General features: G+C 43.5%; 2 protein-coding genes across 10 annotated transcripts in view; both read right to left on the bottom strand.

The window, feature by feature from the left end:
• Window positions 1-3,487: 3,487 nt before the first annotated feature.
• Window positions 3,488-12,536, bottom strand: kel (Kell metallo-endopeptidase (Kell blood group)). 5 transcript variants are annotated; one of them, XM_042108116.1, is made up of 18 exons: window positions 11,603-12,536; window positions 11,179-11,338; window positions 10,489-10,776; window positions 10,137-10,264; window positions 9,680-9,829; window positions 9,140-9,211; window positions 8,599-8,787; window positions 8,003-8,163; window positions 7,709-7,826; window positions 7,525-7,620; window positions 7,202-7,300; window positions 6,498-6,566; window positions 6,168-6,271; window positions 5,909-5,998; window positions 5,547-5,614; window positions 5,182-5,342; window positions 4,848-4,937; window positions 3,488-4,348 (listed from the first exon to the last, which is right to left on the bottom strand). In XM_042108116.1, exons 1-18 carry the CDS (start codon window positions 11,633-11,635, stop codon window positions 4,205-4,207), a joined length of 2,220 nt encoding a protein of 739 aa, XP_041964050.1. In that variant the 5' UTR covers window positions 11,636-12,536; the 3' UTR covers window positions 3,488-4,204. The 5 variants fall into 5 exon arrangements, 4 of the variants coding, with proteins under 4 accessions (XP_041964050.1, XP_041964048.1, XP_041964051.1 ...); XM_042108114.1 differs by having other exon boundaries at window positions 11,659-12,536; XM_042108117.1 differs by having other exon boundaries at window positions 10,489-10,722; window positions 11,659-12,536.
• A 136-nt stretch (window positions 12,537-12,672) lies between these two features.
• The window catches only part of zyx (zyxin), a 29,534-nt gene continuing 20,580 nt past the window's right edge, over window positions 12,673-21,626 (bottom strand). For all 5 annotated transcript variants that reach the window (XM_042108120.1, XM_042108123.1, XM_042108122.1 and 2 more), the window contains exons 7-10: window positions 17,384-17,553; window positions 17,019-17,197; window positions 16,555-16,675; window positions 12,673-14,874 (exon numbers count right to left, since the gene is read on the bottom strand). In XM_042108120.1, coding sequence (XP_041964054.1) covers window positions 14,761-14,874; window positions 16,555-16,675; window positions 17,019-17,197; window positions 17,384-17,553 — 584 coding nt within the window. In that variant the 3' untranslated portion in view covers window positions 12,673-14,760. The remainder of the gene's footprint in view (window positions 14,875-16,554; window positions 16,676-17,018; window positions 17,198-17,383; window positions 17,554-21,626) is intronic.

Raw genomic sequence — 21,626 nt, 5'->3', positions numbered from 1 at the left:
CCTCCCTATAGAGTTATGCATGTTAGCATGCAACACGTTCAACAAGATCTGCGCAGCGCTGCGTGAAGTCGAATGAGCCTATGTGTTCTTGTGGCCTATATGGGGTTGCAAAAGGACAGATGTATGACAATAGACACCTGGATCATGAACTTGGTGAAATGGGTAAAAATTGATACCTGCTGAAAATGCTTTCCTTGTGTATGGTCGTCACAGACTTCTCCTGTCAGTAGCCTACATCTGTCTTATTTAAAGCGATGGTTCGGAGTAATTTCACCCTAGGGTCCTTTGCACCATGACCCCGAGCCAAACACCCTCCCAGAACCTGTTTTCCCTTGATCGAACCCTGGTCGAGTAGCGCTGTCGGTAACTAATGAGTTTCTGCAGGCGTAATGGAACCAACTTTTATCTCGTAAATTACCCCACTAATAATGCCCTGAGTGGAACGAAACTTCTACAGTATGTTCTTTACTCATAAAACGAGGCATTGAAAAGTTTGTAGGTACACCAGGAGTTTATTTAAATAACACTTGCCTGATGGATGCTACTATCTGCTGCGTGGACTTCCTGGCAGGAAGCGATTACATCCAGTTTTTAATATATTTTTTTCCGAAGTGTTTACAACTTAGTGTTAACTAATAATTGTTGCAAACTGGTACTACGAACAAAATATTAGTGCATTCCTGGATCTACATCCTTATGCATGCATCCTGCCAGGACTTTACGGGCTTTTCCCAAATCACAGAAGTAACGTCGACGCAGCGGTATAGTAGCATCCATCAGGCAAGTGTTATTTAAATAAACTGGTGTACTTACAAACTTTTCGATGCCTCGTTTTATGAGTAAAGAACATACTGTAGAATTTTCGTATTCGTATGCCCATTCAGGGGTAATTTACGAGATAAAAGTTGGTTCTATTACGCCTGCAGAAACTCATTAGTTTCTGACAGCGCTACTCAGTCAGGTGCACTATGTGTTTTTGTGGGAAGTTTTTGGGGATTATGTAAACTATACATTTTTGTAAAGGTTATTGTATAAGGAGTCAGAAAATCAATGTTTGCATTTGCCCAGATGTTTATGTGGCTGCCATATTGAATTTTTTTTAAATGGCTGCCGTAAAACTTTAATTTGTAATATCTCGGCTTCTGAATAAGCTAAAATGTTGATTTTAACTGCTAAACCTGCATTTTTAGGGTCAGGGAATCCAATGGTAGTTACAAAGCTACAAGACTTTACCACATTAACCCATAGATGCATAAGTGGGTCAAAAATGACCCGGTGTGGTTGTTTTCTTGCAATATCATGAAAGGTTGTTCACGTTTAATATTCCATGTTCCTCAAAAAACGTGTTTTTTTTATCATCTCATTGAAATATATCGACAATATGGGTAAAAAAAACTACACATCACAAGCAGTTGGTCAGATAGCTCGGGGTTCCTTTAATTGAAATTAAAATTAGCTAAAGTGAAACATGGATGTTCTGGAACTATCGACATGCACATTATGATTAAACAACCTTTTTAATGCAGACAGGGGAGGGACTGGGCCTGCAATTCAGTGTGCATTGTAAGGTGCTCTATGAGAGTGAGTGTCATGGTGATGGTGCAAATTAGAGAGTCCAACAGTGCAAGAATATAAAGTCTAGAGACCAGCATAAACTAAATATGGACATATTTAGTTTATGCTGGTAAGTAGAATTATGTATAATGTAGACAAGGTAATATAAAAAAACTACATGTATATTAGTTCAAGAGTAGGTTGAGGTAATAGGGTTACAGCCATTGGTCAAGTCTTAAGTATAAGGTAAGCATCAAGTACGGCCACAATCCAGGCTGTGGGAGGGAGGGAGGGGTTATGCATATGTGCTAATATAGCATGTAGCATGTACAGCATGTAAACAGTGTAGCAGTAACAGTAGGCTAGTGGACAGTACGTACACAAACATGGAGAAGGTGGAGAGGCAGACAGACTATGCAGAGAAGTCTATCTCTCCTCTACCCTTAAGTGAAGCATTGAACAGTTCAATGGCCCTGGGGACAAAATTCCTCAGTCTGTCAGTTGTGCATGGCAGTGAGCGAAGTCTCCAGCTGATCAGGCTCTTCTGCTTTATAATAGTGCTGTGGAGTGGGTGACATTCATTGTCCAAGATGTTGATCAGTTTGTTCAGGGTCCTTTTGTCTGATATTGAAGTGATGCACTCTAGTTCGACTCCCACGACAGGACAAGCTTTCCTTACCAGCCTATCTAGTCGCAGCATCCTTCTTTGTGCTTCCTCCCCAGCATACCACAGCATAAAAGAAGGCGCTGGCAACAACAGACTGGTAAAACATCCTGAGCGGGCTTTGACCTGCGGAAATCCACCACCATCTCCTTGGTCTTTGAAGTGTTGAGTTGAAGATGATTGACTTTGCACCATTGCACAAGTCCTCCACCAGGCTCCTGTACTCCTCCTCTTGCTCGTCCCTGATACACCCCACAATTGCAGTATCGTCTGAAAACTTCTGTATGTGGCATGACTTGGTGTTGTAGAAGTCAGATGTGTACAGGGTGAACAGGACTGGAGAGAGCACAGTTCCCTGTGGAGCTCTGAGAGTGTCTGAGAGACAGTTCCTCAATCTGACGAACTGTGGCCGCTCGGTCAGTTAATCTGTAATCCAGGATACCAGGTGAGCGTCCACACCCATCTGCAAGAGCTTGTCTCTCAGTCTGAGGGGTTGGTGTTAAAAGCACTTTAATCAAAGAACATGATTCTCACAGCACTTTTCCCCTTGTCTAGGTGAGAATGTCCTGTGTAGGAGATATGTGATGGCATCGTCCACGCCCACTTTCTCCTGGTATGCAAACTGTAGCGGGTCTAGTGCATGGCGTACCTGGGGTCTGAGCATGCACAAGACCAGTCGCTCCATTGTCTTCATCACATGTTGTGTTGATGTTAGAGTGACTTTTTAGAGCGAGGATGGCCTTTGGGGCTGGGAGGGCCTCTGTGGTCACTGGTTTGAGCAGGGCCTCTGTGGTCACTGGTTTGAGCAGGGCCTCTGTGGTCACTGGTTTGAGCAGGGCCTCTGTGGTCACTGGTTTGAGCATGCCATCCGAGTGTTTGAAGTATCCGTTTTGCAGAGGATCCAGCTGTGCATTCTGCAGAGCAATGGCTGCCTGTGCCCATACTCCTGTGTCCATACTCCTGTGTCCTTTTGGCAGAACAAGCACTCTTTCTTAACTAGTGGATTTGTATGGGATCGTGTGAATGGCAATGAAGAACCAGATGTTGAGGGGTCGGGCTCAGCGGTTTCTGTGCTTTTCTGTCCAGCCTTTTGGCAGTGTAGTGTCCTGTAGCTAAAGCATGTGCATTGCGATCTCTTGCACGAAAAATCACTGCAAATAAAATCTTTCAACAGGAGCTACTTTGTGTGGATCACTCTCAGCACCCATTCTATTAGGTTTGCAATGTGCATGTCGTTGTAATAATTCCCACAATAAATATTAAATGTTATAATGAGTGATATAAAAAGTCTTTATTTTTTGAATAACAGCGGGAATATGAAATGATAACTTTTTATTACAAAGATATTGCAAGAAAACAACCACACGGGGTCATTTTTTACCTACTCATGCACTGAAGGGTTAGTATGGTAAAGTGTAAGTACCACCATTGGATTCCTTGACCCTTACAGTGTGGGTTTAGCAGTAAAAATCAACATTCCATTTTATGCAGAAGTCGAGATATTACAATTTTAAATTTTATGGCGGCCATTTTTTAAACTTCAATATGGCTGCCATATAGACATCTGATCAAAATTGTATCCTTGTATCCAAAAATGTATAGTTTACCTAATCCCCAAAAACTTCCCATAAAGGTAAAAATCTGAATATAAGGAACCTGACTACAGGGTTCGACCAAGGGAAAACAGGTTCTGGGAGGGTGTTTGGCGGGGTCATGGTGCAAAGGACCCTAGGGTGCAATTACTCCGAACCATCGCTTTAAGCAAACAAACAGTTACGCATAAGACTTGGCACATAGCCAAAATCTTCAAATAGACAAATGCAACGACATGATAGAGGCATGCTCGCTATCAGCACGTCTTTATATTTCACTGACAAAATTCGGAGTTGTCTTGACAGTTTGCTCCCCAGACATTTCTGTTTAAGATGGTCAGTCTTAAATCCTGAACAGTGAATTAAAAAAAAAAAAAGCCCTGTCAGAGCCGCATCAGCAGCTGCCGGGTTCCACCAGTGTTTTTTTCTGACAGGTCATCCTTGATGGACAGACGTCTGAGTTGGCACAAATGACAGACACCAGGAAAGAAGGTTCAAAGGTCATCAGCTGACTGTATGGGTAAGGATCACAGCTGATCTACAGGGAGAGGAAAGGTGAGAATATGAGCCAGAAGTTAGTCACAATAGCCACATTTCAGAGAGCTTTATCAAGGTTGCCAACTCTCATGCATTTAGTGTGAAGCTGATACATGGGACAACTTTTTGAGCAATGTTGTTGGGCAATTCACACACTGATAATGGTTTAGGCCGAAACGCATGTGTTAGCAGACATGGTCCAATAAAGTAAAATAAGCATGATAAAAAGCTTGGAGTGTGTTTTTTCACGTTACTTTAATGTTCCTCATTATTGTGGTTCTGGCATGTTCCCTTTTCTGGAGAACTTTAATCATCATTAAGCAAATCATTATCCAATCAGAATAAATGGAACTGATTATGTGGTTGCCCAGCGAGAAAAAAACATGCATTGACTTCAATGCATTCTCACACCAAAAACATACTCCTGATTTGGTCAATCTTTGTCAATCTAATGCCAAACCAGCTTTGATAGTTGGCAACTCTGGCTTTTTGCAACTTACTTGTGTGAAAGAGATAAGGAAGAGATGTGTGTGAACAAAATCCAATAGTGAAGTGTCACTCTGATGCTGTTTCAAACTGTTCTGATAGGCCTAGAGGAACATAGGAAGAGGGAGATGAGAGAGAGGAGCAAGGCTGGGGGAAGTGCAGCATTCATCAGACAGCATTTCAACAGAAAGGATTATATTATTACTGAGAGTGAGAGGTCAACACATCTTCCAAGAGCCCCCACAGTGTTTATTTCAAGTTCCCATAGTAACTCATTCCTAAGTCTTCAGCCACAAACACAGAAGAGCTGAGGGCGAATGGGAAGCTCCGGTGAGAAGGTAGGCTGACCTGTAGCGCCACCTGCAGGGCCGTGTACTGCACCCACACCTCCAGCTTCTGTGATGGAGACAGAGAGAAAGCCCCCATGCGCCCTGGACCCTCAGTTACACTGATGTACTGAGACCACACACAGCCTCCTACTGACTCTGGGCTGCCACTCTGTGTGTGGACTGACACATGCACACACAAGAACACACACACACACACAGAGGATATGAACTTACAAAATAAAGACTAATATACAGTATATATGCTTGACAATGAGTGCACAAATAGTGAATTTAAAGGCAAGGAACACACTTTGCTGCACCAGATAGCAATCATGTATAAATATGACAGAAGCTCAATTATAGCCAGGTGTATGATGTGCTTACTATCTGGAAGGAGGAGGTGGAGAAGGTCTTTGGCCATCATGAATCCTAGTCCTCCATAATTCAATGCCCTGCAAAAGTAAATGGCCCAGCAGACTTTGGTAACTGACCCATTCCACAAGTCAGGCAGATGTACTTGCATACAAAACAAAAATACAAACATTTCAATTTCTAACATGGCTCCTCATAAGGGATACCCAATCAACCCTTGCTTAGTCATACCGAGGTTTTTCAAAGGTCATGTGAAATTGGCATAATACATCAGTGCACATGTAAACACTCACTAACTGACTATAAACTGTAAATGCCGTTTGTATTTTGACACAATGCTTTGGGTTTCCTCCCTATGGAAACTACAGATGTACCTTGGATATGATGGATGAAAAAGGGGTGGCAAAAACACCCCGGTGGGAAAGATTATATCTCTCCCTGAGAGAAGTGGAGTAACAGACAAACTGCAAGCAAGAGAGAGAGAGACAGAGACAGAGAAACATGTCAATGTACCAACAGAAAAAGACACGATTGTTTGTCTTGTTAAGCTTTCCCTTCTCATCTTTCAAGTCTGACCTTTCTCCTTCACCCCCAGATGTGCTAAAACAAAGTCCAGATATGGTGTTCACTTACACGTCAGACTGAAGGTGGTGTGAGAAGAGTTGGTTTCTTCTCTTCTTCTCAAGGAGAAGAGATTGCAGGTAGTTTGAGAAATAACTGTCTTCACTGATCACCACCTGACAAACAGAACCATTACACTGGTTACACCATTACACCATTATATTGCCAAATGTACACCATTACACCATTATATTGCCAAATGTACACACAGACGATTGTAGCAGCTGTGATGAGTGCTGAATACGCATCATGTACAATACTAAGGCAACTATAGTTATTGTTGTTGTTGTTGTTGATGATGATGTTTTTGTTGTTGCTGCATGCTATTATTATTATGCCCACCTCTGAGTACAGTTGTGCAAGTGTCTCTTTGTCTAACGGAGCCATGAATCGTGGTGTCAGAGACTTCACCTGCAGAGATAACATCAGAGCATGGCACAGACAAAACATCAGAGCATGGCACAGACAAAACATCAGAGCATGGCACAGCGGGACTATTATTATTATTAAGCCCAAATAAAGATAAGTATATATTCAGCCCAGATAAAGATAAGTTTATATTTAGTAGGCAAAGCCCAGATAAAGATAAGTTTATATTCAGTAGGCAAAGCCCAGATAAAGATAAGTATATATTCAGCCCAGATAAAGATAAGTTTATATTCAGTAGGCAAAGCCCAGATAAAGATAAGTATATATTCAGTAGGCAAAGCCCAGATAAAGATAAGTTTATATTCATTCCATTTTAACCATACAGAACAAACCATACAGTAAAGGTGATGATACATCTTTTTGAACAACCACATAATCAGTTCCATGTGTTCTGATTGGGTTATCATGATAGCTTGCCTACTGATGATTTAAGTACTCCAGAAAAAAAAGATAGCTATATGAATGGGAATGTAAAATAAAAGATACCTATATGAATGGGAAAGTAAAAGATAAGATAGCTATATGAATGGGAAAGTGCCCGAATAACACTCTGGAACACTGCAGGACATGAACAAGAGACAGCCAGGATGTGTGCTTTAGCTTCAAGGACTGTTTACCCTTTTTAACACAGAGTTATGGGAGTCCTCGTCTTGCCACGTCAGATCAGCTAACTTGCTCTGCACAGCGGAGTAGAGATTCCCCACCAGGTCGTCTGCCTGCCAAGTTAGAGGACACACGGGGGAGGACGGTTCTTATTCAGGGACTCGGTATTCACTTCCATCATCCATCAAGATGAAAATGAATAATTTACAGTGTTTTACTTCTCCTGAAATGATCTCAGTATTTTATGTAGTTTATGAGTGATATATGATCTTGTCAGTTTCATGTCCATGCTCAGTCATAAATCATGTATTCCATCCACCCACCCGTGCAGCATTACCTCTTCGTGGGCAGCTCTGTCTCGGACCATGTGACTGAGAAGCTGGTCAAAGCCCCTTTCTGTCCTTCTAATACAGTGTTTCCAGCGAGGCTCCTCCTGAAAAAAACAGTCAGTGAAGCAAGAGAAACTCAACTCCGTCAGCCTGCACACAGAATGCTTAACATGAAAATGCAGGTCCCCTCACCTCCTCCATGTTACCAAGGGCAACAGAGAGGTTCCTTTGTGTCTCACGGAACCTTGAGTCCAGGGCAGGAAGCAGCGTTTGCAGCAGGCTCAGAATCATGTACGTCTGGATAGGCACCCTAGGAGGACACAGTCAGCAGAGGTCAGGTAAAAAGAGACAACTGCACATGTCAACACATTGTTTACTGAGTGCAGCAGACCTGTGTGATATTGTGCATGCCATCTACACTGCTTATGGGCACTGAATCCATGGACTGTTCTTTAGTTCACAGGAATTCATAGTAACGGTTTATACCTGCCCATCATCTCCTTCCTGAGCAGCCATTTGCTGATGGTGTCCGACATGTGGATGATGTATGGCAGGTTGTGCAGAAGGACATAATCTGATTGGCTGATAGGCAGGGGGTGGAAAGTAGCCTCTAGGCAACCGAGCCAGTCAATCACCGGTGCAAGAGTCTGTGGAGAGGAACGTGATTTACTACTGAAACAGTAGAACAGAACAGAACAGAATAGAACAGAACAGAACAGAATGGAATACTTTATTACTGAAACAGTAGAATAGAACAGAACAGAACAGAATGGAATACTTTATTGTCACTGTACAGCATACAATGACATTGGATGGCATTCCACTTGGTGCTTTGTAAATAAATTAAGAAATTAAAAAAAAACTAAAACGTATGGCAGAGTCAACTGGGTGTCACGCCCTAAACCAAGGCCGGGTGAGTGCAGTAGTTCCAGTTAGTACTACAGTCAGATCAGGATGAACTTGCACACCAAACACTGGCCATTTATTTAAGTAGACTTACTGAATAAAAAAGAAAGTAGTGAATCAGTGAACTGGGTATGACCGATTCACTACTTTCTTTTTTAGTACACACGCACACACACCTGTAGTTCACGTATAGTGACTCTCTGGTAGAGCCTGTTGGTCTGCAGTCGGTGGTGTAGTGGAGAGGACTCTTTAGCCAGTTCAGAGGACAGAGCTATGTACAGCCAGTTATGCATCAATCGGGTCATGCTGGGAACCCCCAGCAAAGTGAGGTACTGCAGAGAGGAGAAGAGGAACGGCCGCAGGCTCTGGGAGAGGCGGATGGAGGGAAGGAGGAACGCTTGATAAGATGTAAAGCGACTCGTGAGATAACGTTTTAACACTAATGTTTTAAAAAGACGTTCTCTCGTCAAAGACGACCCCTTTAGAGGAATGTCGGATCTTAGTGATCTTTAATAACATCATCATCATCATCATCATCAACTTTATTGCCAGACTCAGGGTCCATTTAGTAGACACAGACATGACATACAACATAAATTAAAGAGATAAACAGATAAAGAAAAGAAAGAAAGATAAATAATAAAATGGACTGATCTACAGAGGAACTGTTTTAGAACCATAAACACAAAGATGTCCTGGCTACGGCACACAGCCTACCACAGTGTTGGCTTTAGACGTGTGCCTCTGGGTGTCCCACTCAGTAGGAATGTGAAAGTGTGGTTGATCAATCTATAGCGTAAACAGAAGATGATCACCCTTAGTACAAAGTGTCATTGATTGAGCTGACATTGATTAAGAATTTAATGGCTTCATTACATTTTTGAAGAGCTGGAATTGTTTCATTTTGTCTGGACATGGAATAATACATCAAATTTGTGAATTCTTGAAAAGTTGAAGTGGAAAATGCGTCTACAGCATGTGTGTCTGTGAGTGTGTCTACAGCATATGTACCTGTGAGAGCATGTGTACCTGTGAGAGCATAAGGCCCTGTATGTATGAGGTGTTGTGTCCAGGGGCCAACCTGTATGTATGAGGTGTTGTGTCCAGGGGCCCACCTGTATGTATGAGGTGTTGTGCTGTGTTCTCAGTCCTGTGTCCAGGGGCCCACCTGTATGTATGAGGTGTTGTGTCCAGGGGCCCACCTGTATGTATGAGGTGTTGTGCTGTGTTATCTCAGTCCTGTGTCCAGGGGCCCACCTGTATGTATGAGGTGTTGTGCGGTTGGTTGGGGTCTCTGCCCACGTACACACTGAAGAACGGAAATGTCCCGTACTGCCCCATCAGCAGAGCCAAAGTGGAGTTGAAATCCGTCCGATTCCACCAGCCTAATGCTGACCAGCCACCCAGCTACAGACACAAACAAAAAGGGGGGGGGGGGGGGGTAAGTAAACACTTGCACAGGTATAGTGGGGGGGGGGGGGGGGTAAGTAAACACTTGCACAGGTATAGTGGGGGGGGGGGGGGGGGTAAGTAAACACTTGCACAGGTATAGTGGGGGGGGGGGGGGTAAGTACACACTTGCACGGGGGGGGGGGGGGGGCTGTACTGTACCTGTGCAAGTACACACTTGCACAGGTACAGTGCAGTATTAACCAGGTCTGGTATAGTGCAGTATTAACCCAAGTCTGCAAGTCTGGATCTCTCACTTGGTCACCTGTTGGATGAGCTTGAGAAACGGCTCAGAGCCCCGGCTCTCTATGGAGTCTTTGTCCATACAGGAACGGTAGAACTGCCGAGCCTTCTCCTCCAGATGGTCTGGAGGCTGCAACCCTACAGTCGTCTCTGAGCAGGCCAGAGGTTTGAGGACAAATGTGAGCAGGCCAGAGGTTTGAGGACAAATGTGAGGGAGTTAAGGTAACTGTGTAAATGTCATGTTTAAAAAAAAACCCCACACATTTAGGTTATTGTTGTTATTATGAAGTAAATCAAATTGATTCTACAATTGATTCATTGCAGTTCAAAGACGAGCTGTTATTACAGTATAATATATATATAAAACCTCTTACCCAATATGTCTTTAATAGACTGCAGCAAGAGTGTCTGTCTGTCTGGCAGTCTGTCCGCCAGAGTGTCATTCTCCACTTTCCTCCTTCTGTCCTCTCTTCTCGTGGTCCTCTCACCCTCCCCGCGGTTGCTACGGTGACCAGTGCCCTTGCCTCTCTGTCTGCCCTTTGTGGCTCCCGGCGACCCACAGGTGAACAGGAAGTAGTCGCATGGCTGAGAGAAAGGATCTACGGCCACTAAAAGACGCGTAGCAGCATCCAGACAGGCAGGAGAATGGCATGGAAGAGGGGCTAGAGAGAGAGAGAGAGAGAGAGAGAGAGAGAGAGAGAGAGAGAGAGAGAGAGAGAGAGAGAGAGAGAGAGAGAGAGAGAGAGAGAGAGAGAGAGAGAGACACACACAAGTGCAGAAAAGAGATGACAAGTTCTATACTGAAAATAACAATAAGCACCTCATCATCATTCATTACTCTGCCAATACACATAGCTACTACAGAGAAACTTGAGTCATACGCAGCAACATCCTGACTACATTCAGCTCCAAGTACTGTACCCACGGCGACCTGGGTTCAAATCTGAACCAACCGAGGTCACCCACACCCCCACCTCTCTCGCTCTCCCTCCCATTCACTTCCTGTCATTCTTCTCTGTCCTGTCATGTAAAAGCAAACAAGCCCCCCTGGTGTAGTGCTGTACCTGCTCTGCTGTTGGCTGAACTGGGGAGACCTGGAGGAGAGTTCCAATTCCCCAGGGAGTGCAGCCCCAGCCCGGTCGCCATGGCAAAGAGGAAGACACCCAGGAGGACCAACACGACTTTGACACGTTTAGTCCGCGCAAAGGCTTTGGGTTCACCGGGCTGTTAGACAGAGATAGTGGTCACACTCGAGCCATCAGTGCAAAACTACACAGCATCCTTCCTTTAACGGTCATTTGGATGGAAAGGACCGTAACTCTATGGGTCAGCAGAGGGCACTGAGGCCTACACACAGAGGAATACATTCAATCCTAACCAAACATGTTTACACAGGTGCGGTCCAGTGCTTTATACAGGTCAAGAGCAGAAAATGTTTTCTAAAATCATTTCAAATCAAGATCATATAAAGTCCTGATGTGTGCTCACCTGTGCTGTGGTGGGGGTTTCCTCTGTGGTCATATAAAGTCCTGATGTGTGCTTACCTGTGCTGTGGTGGGGGTTTCCTCTATGGTCATACTCTGCATCTTCTGGTCTGCTGCTGCTTGCGGTCAGTTTCCACTGAGGGATGAGTGCACTGCTCTCTCTCTCTCTCTCTCCCTCACTTGCCCCACTTCACCGTTAAGGCCCCCCTCTCTTGAGGGATGAGTGCACCGCTCTCTCTCTCTCTCCCTCACTTGCCCCACTTCACCGGTAAGGCCCCCCTCTCTTTTGCTCTACTGTCATCTCTATCTGCCCTAATCACCCTCCCTGGACCCTGTTCCTGTAGCAGATAAACACTCTGACATGGCCTCCCAGTTGACCTTCTTTCTCAGTCCTTCACTTACTCTTTGCCATGGTTTGCAGGGTGCAGATGAGACTCAGTGTGTTCTATGTGCGTGACAGAGCCATACTGTCTCAATTTTTTAGGAGGCACATAGCAAAGGGCAGCTCCCAGACAAGAATTCAACAGTTAAACTCAATACTTGAGACGGCATCCAAGTCTGAGACCTATAAAATGAGTGTGTGTGTCTGCGTGTGCATTTTCTCACACACGCGCTGAAAGACTGAGATGAACGGCACGCTGTCCCACGCTTGCTCACGCACGCACACTCACAGTCCCATCCAAGCGGCTGCAGGCCCCTATCTGAGTAACGCGCGGCTGCAGGCCCCTATCGGAGTAACGCGCGGCTGGCTTGGGCTGATAGCGGGAACAGAGTGTGTGAGTGACGACTGAGCGAGCCGACACGCGTCACATTCAGCGTTGTGCATGTTCAGTTGCACGTCCAACATCTCCAACTCAGTGGTCTATCCAACATGTGGAGGCGCAGCAGAAAAGGATAGGACAAATGGCTCATTTACTTACCACATGCTGAGAAATCAGCCAATTCTTCTCAAGACTTAAAAAGTAGATTAAGTTGAAATGAAATAATTTTCATGTGTCTAGTTTTTTTCCCCTTTGAGGTAGAAACTTTCAACAGGAAATGATGCCGTTGTATATTTAGTCAACACATGCCCACTGATAGCCAACCTTTCTTTATTTCTGAATAAAAATAAAAGTCAGAGACAATACAAATGGGTCATGACAGGACATTTGGCATATTTCAAAACGTAAACATACACACATTCACATATTACAGAGGAATTTATATATATATGTCTGCACAATATGGGAAACAACCAAAAGGCAAATACATGGCAATTAAATAAATGCTTTGGAGAAAAGAAAAGCGATCACAAAGTGATGTTTCAGTTGATCATTATGGCACAAAATATACTGTGGTAAGAAGAGACGGCCACCCTATGAAACAGACTGGGTGACCAGCAATACAGGTTACAGATAACCACACAAACGCACACACACACACAAAACTCATTCTGAAAACTATGAAAAAATATATCATTCAATACCATGGAATATGACATTTGGTCATGTGACGATCAGAAGAATGTCTATTTTTCCAAGCAGGTCATGGAGCGTGACCTTCATGCATGGTCACCAATGGAGAGATTCTTTAGCCAGAAGCCAACTGTAACAATATGAGTGTGGGTGATTTAAAACAAATTAAAAAAAAAAAAAAACACACAACACCAAACAGATAAGTTCAAAGTTAAATGGAAATAAAACACAAGCAATCGTTATTTTCATAGGAATAAAGTGATACATTTGGAAACGTACACTACAGTACATCAAAAGGAAGAAACTCAGAAGAAAGTAACTGTATAAATGAAAATAGTGGTGTTCCTTAGTTCATTAGTAAAAGATGTACAAAAAGAAAGCAAAGAATACTGTGCTGTAAGTTCATGATCATCGCAGAATCGCCAAGAAGGAATGAACACTTGGGATAAAGAGGAATGGGTATAACCTGGGATAAAGAGGAATGGGTATAACCTGGGATAAAGAGGAATGGGTATAACCTGGGACAGCATTAGTCTGGTTCTGTCTGTTAATGCACTTACTAGCATTCATAGGTCATCAAACACGTATGAGACACATGATTCTCACAGATACACTAGCCTTTAAAACAAACACCTGATAGGATTCCACACCTCAGTGACAGAAAAAAAATCGATGATTGTGAGAGGCCTTCTGACTGTGTGCGAACCGTGTCTATGTCTAAGCCTCACCTAAAGCATTTCAAACTGAGGACCCTCCTCCCAACACCTTACAGTGAGCTATCAAAGGGAGGCTTTTTAGGTCCACTACTTTGCTCAATGCAGCATTTATCGAACAGAGCAGAATTGTCCGAAGCCGTCTAGTTGTGCTCTAGTTGCTATTTAACGTTGGAGTGCTATTAAGATACTTCTCTTGGATTCTAACGTATCTGTCTGTCTTTTGGTGCAAAGCAGTTTTACACATAATTACATACAAATATTTGATTTGAAGTGGCCATAATGCCATTTGAAGTCACTTTTTTTCCAATGTTCACTGCATGCTCATGTCAGACAGACATACTGGAAAGCTGCTTTCTTTTTTTTAAAGAGTATTTCTTGTCTTTTTTTTCTTGTGAACTCAGGTTAACCCTAGGGGTGCACTTCTTGATAAGCACTACAACACACGCGCACGGTCTTGTGGGTGCTGGAGCTAGTGAAGCACTGTGCCACTATTTGACTGATTTCATCTAGTTCCAAAGTGCATATGAAAAAAAAAAACTACAAATAACAAAAAAAACTACAAATAAGAAAGAAAACTGCCCCAAGAGACTGTGGGGAGGCTCTAAACGTTCATTTTGTCCTATGTGCTGCAAGCGCCTGTGCAAGTCATGCTGGGAGATGTAGGCACAGCGATAAGAGCGATGGACTGGCAGGCCCTGCAGAGAGACGGCCGCGGTTGTAGAACTTGATCGAGACTGAGAGCAGTACATTACCACCGATCTCAGACACGCACGCGCACACACTGTGTGCACAAAGCAGAGAAATTTGCATTTGCATACACAGACACACTCACGCTCACACACACAGACACACACAGACACACACACACACACACACACACACACACACACAGCCCTAATGCAAAGCCATGATGAAAAGCTGGCTGACATCCTGTGCCAAAGTGTGATTTCAAAGTTTTGAGTTTTAAAGTAACTGTCAGGACTCTCAGCCAATCAATGCCCAGCCTGTTTGGCCCGCTGGGTGTGGCACTTCATGCAGAGGATCCTGCCGTCCAATGGGAAGCAGCCGTCAGAATCCGCCTCTATAGACAGGGGCCTGGCACAATCCTAGAGACAGGGAAATGAATGAGAACAGGAAGTAGGCCAATGTAATGGCTACTAAATAATAAAGAGACATTCTGCATCTGAAAATCTTATATTAGTCTTATTGCACTTTCATATTACTTTGTCAAAATTATATTAGGATTCATTTTGTTGACATTTGTGTACACATCAATACTGAAGTGATCAAACTAATCAAGTACTTTCTAGACCTACTGTAAGGGAACGTTATAATGTGTAATTTGTAGGGCTGTCAATCGATTAAAAAATGTAATCGAATTAATGACATACTCTGTGATTAATTCATCTAAATTAACCGCACATATAATTTTTGCTGTGAAAGTATTTTAAATACTTAAATTCAAATTAATCATTGAATAATCAGCATTAGTGACATTGAAGTTCAAAAACTAAATTCAAAAGTGCTTCGGGAAGAAGTTTTTTTTTCACATACAAGGCATTTCAGGCCACAGATATAACCTAGGGGACACAATGAAAATAAATTAACACTCCCCTCAATGTCAACACTATTTCTTTGCATTGATGTGCAACTTAAAGGTCCAGTATGTAGGAAATAATGGAAAATAAACTGTAACCATTCCAAAAATGATCACCATATGTTGTCAGAGAGTAAGGAAACACGATGAATGGAAGTAATGGCTTATTTGACAACATTACTCTAACCCATAAAACCCATGAAAAAAAATGAGTTACGGGGCGGAATCTCTTGGAATTTTCGTTTATGTTTTGAACGATTCATTCTAGAATAGCGTATTAATAATGGGCTAGCGCGTCCTCCTATTTGGGTTGCCAAATTAGCAAAGGCCAACTGTCAACAGCTGTCAGTTGTAGTCATGAACGCCTACGAGAGGCAGGCAAATTTCCAAAATTAAAACAAGAAACACATTAAGTGGACATCGGAGGAGCTTCCGGAGATGGTGACGTCTTCATCAAATGAAGAATATCAAGTCTGACGCAGAGCTGGCCATATTTCTCCACAACAGGTAGCCTAGGCTAAACTTCATCTGCATCGCTAAGTTCAGCTAAATATGTCACGTTGGTTAGAGAGGTATTTTTTGTTTTCACTGTTTCCGTAATGTGTAGCTGGGTCATGGTTGGAGAAACGTTAAAGCAGCTGCAGGTCAACTAACGTTAGCTAAGTCTTCATTACATCTGGCAACCCAGAAGAGGCTCGCGTCTGGTAGTCTTGAGAACATTCACCAGTGTTTTGATTTTGGCCTACAGAACGTTTGGTAACAATCCTACAAATCGCACCTTTAAGAGTTGACGAACTCCGGTGATATGCAAATTCCTTGCTGCAGACATTGCAGAAAACTTTATTTTAATCAACACTTTATTTTTATCCACATCAGGCCATTTTTTAAAAGTAAATGTTCCAATCAATGATAGGCAGCACATTTTCTTCTCTCTCCTTCATTTTACAGTCTAATGGTTACTGACTAGAACGGCTCGGGGTCAAAGGTCATACAGAATCGATTAATCTGCGCTATATTTTTTTTTTAATCAGTTATTTTTTCTCAAATTAATTAATCGAAATTAATCAGTTATTTTGACAGCCCTAGTAATTTGTAAACACCCAACCTGACTACGATTTTGTGCCCTGACTGTGGGTATTGGTGTTAATTAATGCCATTAATGCCAGGGTGGTGAACAGGGGTCCATTACCTCGCATCTGTAGCACTTGAGGTGAAAGTTCTTCTCCAGAGCCACCACCCTCACCGTCTCCTCACTGCCCGGGTCAGGGATGATGGGCTCGTTGCAGCTCACACAGATAGGAGAGAAGCGCCTGGGAGAGAGAGGGAGAGAGAGAGAGAGACGGAGAGAGAGTGAGAGAGAGTGAGTGAGAGAGAGTGAGTGAGTGAGAGAGAGGGAGAGAGAGAGAGGAACACAGAGGCGATTACAGCAGCTGCACTGAGTAATGGCTCATTCCAGCTGACCTCCCTCACGTCTAAAACTGCACTGCAGTACATCTCAATCCTTGTGGAGTAAAAACTCCAGTGTATACATAAGCATACATATATATTATGATGTTTGGCTATGTATACTTTGTATGTATATGATTAGCAGTGTGGTGCGCAGGTGTGCTGCTCTGCTGCAAAGGAGACAGTGTGACTAGTGCGGGGACTCACCGGTGGTAATCGGGCACGCAGAAGGGGTTGTTGTTGTCGTCGGTGATGAAGGGCGCCCCCTCCAGGCTGCAGCTGCAGGTGGTGCAGCGGAAACAGTGGGCGTGGAAGCACTGGCCCACCGCCTTGAGCACGCGGTCAGTGATCCGCTCACCACAGCGTGAACACATCGCCAGGGAGTTCTACACACACACAGAGTTTAGAAAACCATATCAGATATGTATGCATGCGGTCTTTACGGACGCATGAATTTATAAAAATGTAAAAGAGTGTTGCTATGCGGATCTAGAGCTTTTGTGGTTTCTGATGACGTCCCATTGCATAGGCTCTGCCTGATGTGTGTCTGCATATGGGACAGTGTGACTCACCACATAGCAGTCCTCGCACTGAGGTGTGCCATCCTTGTCATAGAACTGCATGCCCTGTAGGGGGCGATGGCAGGACATGCAGCAGAAGCAGTCGGAGTGGAAGAGCTTGTGCATGGCCTTCACCGCAGGCTGCGTACGGGACAGGGCCTGCCCACACTTACCACACATCTCTATTGGGGAGGGAGAGAGAGAGAGAGAGAGAGAGAGAGAGAGAGAGAGAGAGAGAGAGAGAGAGGGAGGGAGGGAGGAGTTGGTTTAATATTTCTGTGCTGAAAGAGCTGTGATGTATATGTCTGTACTGAGGAATTACTTGTGGAATTTACAATAAAGGTCTAGACTATGGGTCTTGGTAAATACTACAGGATGGAGAAAGTGGGTCCAAAGAGAGGGGGGAAGCAGGGTATATGTTACTTCTTCAATTCTTGCCTAGACACAGATGTTCACATTACTATTTCAGCTTTGCAATAAAGTGTGAAATAAAACAGTTGAGTACTGGTCTTTCTGCACATTCTAGACTGACAGGGAGAGAGAGAGAGAGAGAGAGAGAGAGAGAGAGAGAGAGAGAGAGAGAGAGAGACGTGATGGCCTCACACAGCAGAAGTTTACAGACAGACCAGCATGCAGCTACCATCTCTTTCACTCACACACACACACACACACTAATGGATATGCTGACAACACAAACGCATACATACACACATCTGTCTGGGATTTGTATTTTACAGTTAAGAAAAAGCCTTTCCCACACAAATTAGCACATTCTGGCCTACATGTAATTTCTCAAAGCGTTCACTACCATCCCAAAGAAGCAAGGCCGTGGTGAACATGCTGTTACACCTCATGCCCTGGTGAACATGCTGTTACACCTCGCTCTCCAATCAGTCTCGTGCTGCTCATGTCCTGCTGCTCATGTCCTGCATGTTATCTGTGGCCATCAGACTTGTATTCACTGAACACAAAGAATGCTCGAGCGCCAATGGATTTCACAAAAGAAAACAAATACTTTCCTGATGAATAAGTGTTCAGACTCTGTGGGCGATTTCTTTTTTTTTTTTTGTATGACATGGAAAAATAAACAGATCTGTGATGTAGCCTTCATCTGGTGGATACCGGAGTGTCTCCCCCATCCTCACTAGGCTGGTGCTATTTCTCATAACACACACACTACTCACATACACACCAATGACAAATACTGGAGTCTCTGTACAGTTGATGCGTTTCCCCACACGTTTGCTTCCAATGGCATGTTTAACAACACTCGCATGGCAACCCACCTTACAGGTCAAACACTCCTTTTCTTGGGTAGCTATAATCATAGTTCTTCTCAGAGTCATAAGTCATGTATTAATGAAAAAAAGGAAATAGAAAGGGGCACCTTTCTCTGGGGCAGTAAAACCACTGGAGGGCGCTCATCAAAACAGGCCTCTAGCTCATCAACAAAAAGAACAAAAAGAATTAAGGCACTCCTGTGTGCAAAATAAAAAGCTTTTATTAAATACTGGCTACATGCCTACACCATTCAACTTTTCGCCTTAAATGTATTAACGCAGGGGTTCTTAACTGGTCTGGCTTTGGGACCCACAATGTCCCATGTTCATAAAGTCACGACCCATATATATATTTTAGTGTTCAAGCCAATGGATATGGTGAGCTACATGGTAAGACAAGCGAAGTGCCTGTAGGCCTACTTGTTTGGCATTAGCCTACATTTGTGAAGTCTTCAACTCTTGATGTCACCTTTCAAAGTACTCGACAGGTTTGACTTTGACAGGGGTGCCTTGTTTCCATGTGGCATTTTAGTTTTGATGGTTTCATGCTCTCATGTGCCAGCCATCTACTGCACACCACACAATGGGGTTTCTGTCCTATTTTGTCCTCAGTTTAAGTGAATCCATATCCGAGCCTACTGTTGGCTACTTGAAATATTCAGAGTAGCAGCCTACTTGCGTTTACCACTAAAATGATGTCTAACATGACTTGTCACATAAACATTGTCTATGTCCACGCCATGGCAATGACTGATATGTAGGCTATGAATAAAGTTTATCAAAATAAAGGTCCAACATTAGATCTGATAAGGCAGCATTTTAAATTGCCGATTTTTTTATTTATTTTTAACCACAAGCTGTGCGACCCACCCAGAACGGTTCTGCGACCCACTTTTGGGTCCCGACCCACCAGTTTGTGGCGATCAAACCTGACCCCCTATAATAAAGTAATGTAATGAAAACATGGCAGCTACATACGGAAGATGGTCAGCGTCTATAAATAACAGCCCAGGTAGCGCTGTCTCCGCCTCTCTCGTTTCCCTCTACCGGTGTTTCGTCTGCTGTGTGTTTGGTTCGCTGGTGTTGCCCTGCGTAGGCTGAACGTGACGACAGGTAGAGTGTTTTGCCTTTTGAGAGCGGCCTGGTTTGGTCCTTGTCTCGGACGCTCCGTGAGTATTGCCTAGCCTCAAAGAACTGTCTTTCCATTGTTCGGCAGGTTGATAACTCCACCGAGTTGTTCAGAGTTTTGTGCGTGTTTGGTCTAGTCCAAACCGAGCTCCGTGATCACTTTGCAATAACGAACTGTTTTATCATTGTTCAGCAAGCGATCACGGCAGCAAAGTTGTTGTTCCTGGCCTGTCGGCCTGTCTTGCCCCATTCGTTCCGTGATCTCCTTGCGCTGTAACTGTCTTATCATTGGTTGCAGGAGTCACGCAACGTGGGTAAGCTAGTAGTTTTGTGCGAGTTGTTTGGTCCTTTGGTGTGCACTCCATTCGCTCTGTGATCTCCTTGCATTAGAACTGTTTTACCATTGTTCGCAGGAGACACGCGACAGTAGCGAGGTTGTAGCAGCTGGCCCACTTCTCTGTGTTGTCCTGTGCTCTTTAAAAGCGCTCTTGTTGTTTAGTCGGCGCGACTTTAAGTTGAATATAGATTACATAGGCTACTGGGGAGGGTTTCCTTAGGGGTTTTCCTGGGGATTATTATTTTGTCTTTTGGGGATATTTTTATTTCTACATTTTCCTTTCCTCCTGCGCCGGCCTGCCTTTATTGTAATCTAATCTAAACTGTAAACTGAAAGCAATCACGTTTGTGCTCTAGTTTTGGAGAGCTCTTCTTTTGTTAAGTGATTTTGCTATTTAATGTTATTTTGTTTATTGGTTTATCCACACTGGGAGCTTTGAAGCAGTCGGCTATGTTGTAGTAGCCAATTAGTTATAGCCTGTTTAACCTGTTTGAATTTATTGTGGCCTTAGGCCGAAGAGGTCTTTTTTGACCGAAGATACTTTTCGTTTTTGGACCTTTTTGCGTCTTGCCTTTTTGCCGAGGCTACCGCCTACCGCCTCCTAGTGGCCTGACCTAAAAATAGGCTGAATGGACTGCTGCTGCTGTTGTGATTTGTTTGCTTGTGTGGTGTTCATGTGTGTCCTGAACAATATATTCCACTTTTGAACACACCTGTTTGCATTTCTTGAAGTCTTTTAGTTAGAGTTAAAATCATTTAATGTTTGTGGTGCTTTATAAAGCCATTTAGTTATTATTTCTTAACTTTCGTTTATCTTCACTCTGTCTGAGTGGGGGTGGATAAATCCACCTGGCGCCCAACCGTTACGCTACCCCACTACCGCCACAAGTTAAGAAACACTGTATTAAGGAACATTGGTCTGCGAAGGTCACATGTCCCTCATGGTCTCCAAGGTTGCATGCCTTCAATTATTTGATAATGACTTGATCCACAGGGAGTGGAAGCAGCTACACTTAGTAGACCAGATCAACATTTTGGGTAATCATACATGTAAATCAAATTATGGCGACTTGGATCATAGAAGTCAAATTGGTCTTCTTCAAAGTGCTGTCTGGCACACCTGACAGCCTGCATAATAGTCGGCCACTTACTGACCTAGGGTGCGTTCCAAAACCATAGTTGCTCACCTGTTAGCAACTTAGTTGGTTGGCAATGGGAAATTGCATTGCAACCAACAAAGTTGCTAACTTAGTTAGCAACTATGGTTTTGGGAAACACACCCCAGAATGCTCAGCTGCTTTGGGATGGAAGCTTCACAAGCCTGAGATATTGGTTCATCCAACAGAGCATCATGAAGGTTTGGCAAACTTTGCACATGAATACTGAATGCTTGCACAATATCCTCCTGTTTGCATAGAGGACACTCTCCTCTCTTTCTCTAGAGATAAATAGTTTAGACAATATTTGAAAGGTCACAAATGTGTAATAGATAATCTTCTGAATATCTTTA

This window comes from Alosa sapidissima, chromosome 10 (assembly GCF_018492685.1).
Source record: "Alosa sapidissima isolate fAloSap1 chromosome 10, fAloSap1.pri, whole genome shotgun sequence".
Taxonomy (NCBI): domain Eukaryota; kingdom Metazoa; phylum Chordata; class Actinopteri; order Clupeiformes; family Clupeidae; genus Alosa; species Alosa sapidissima.
This window is presented reverse-complemented; position numbering and strand designations above follow the sequence as displayed.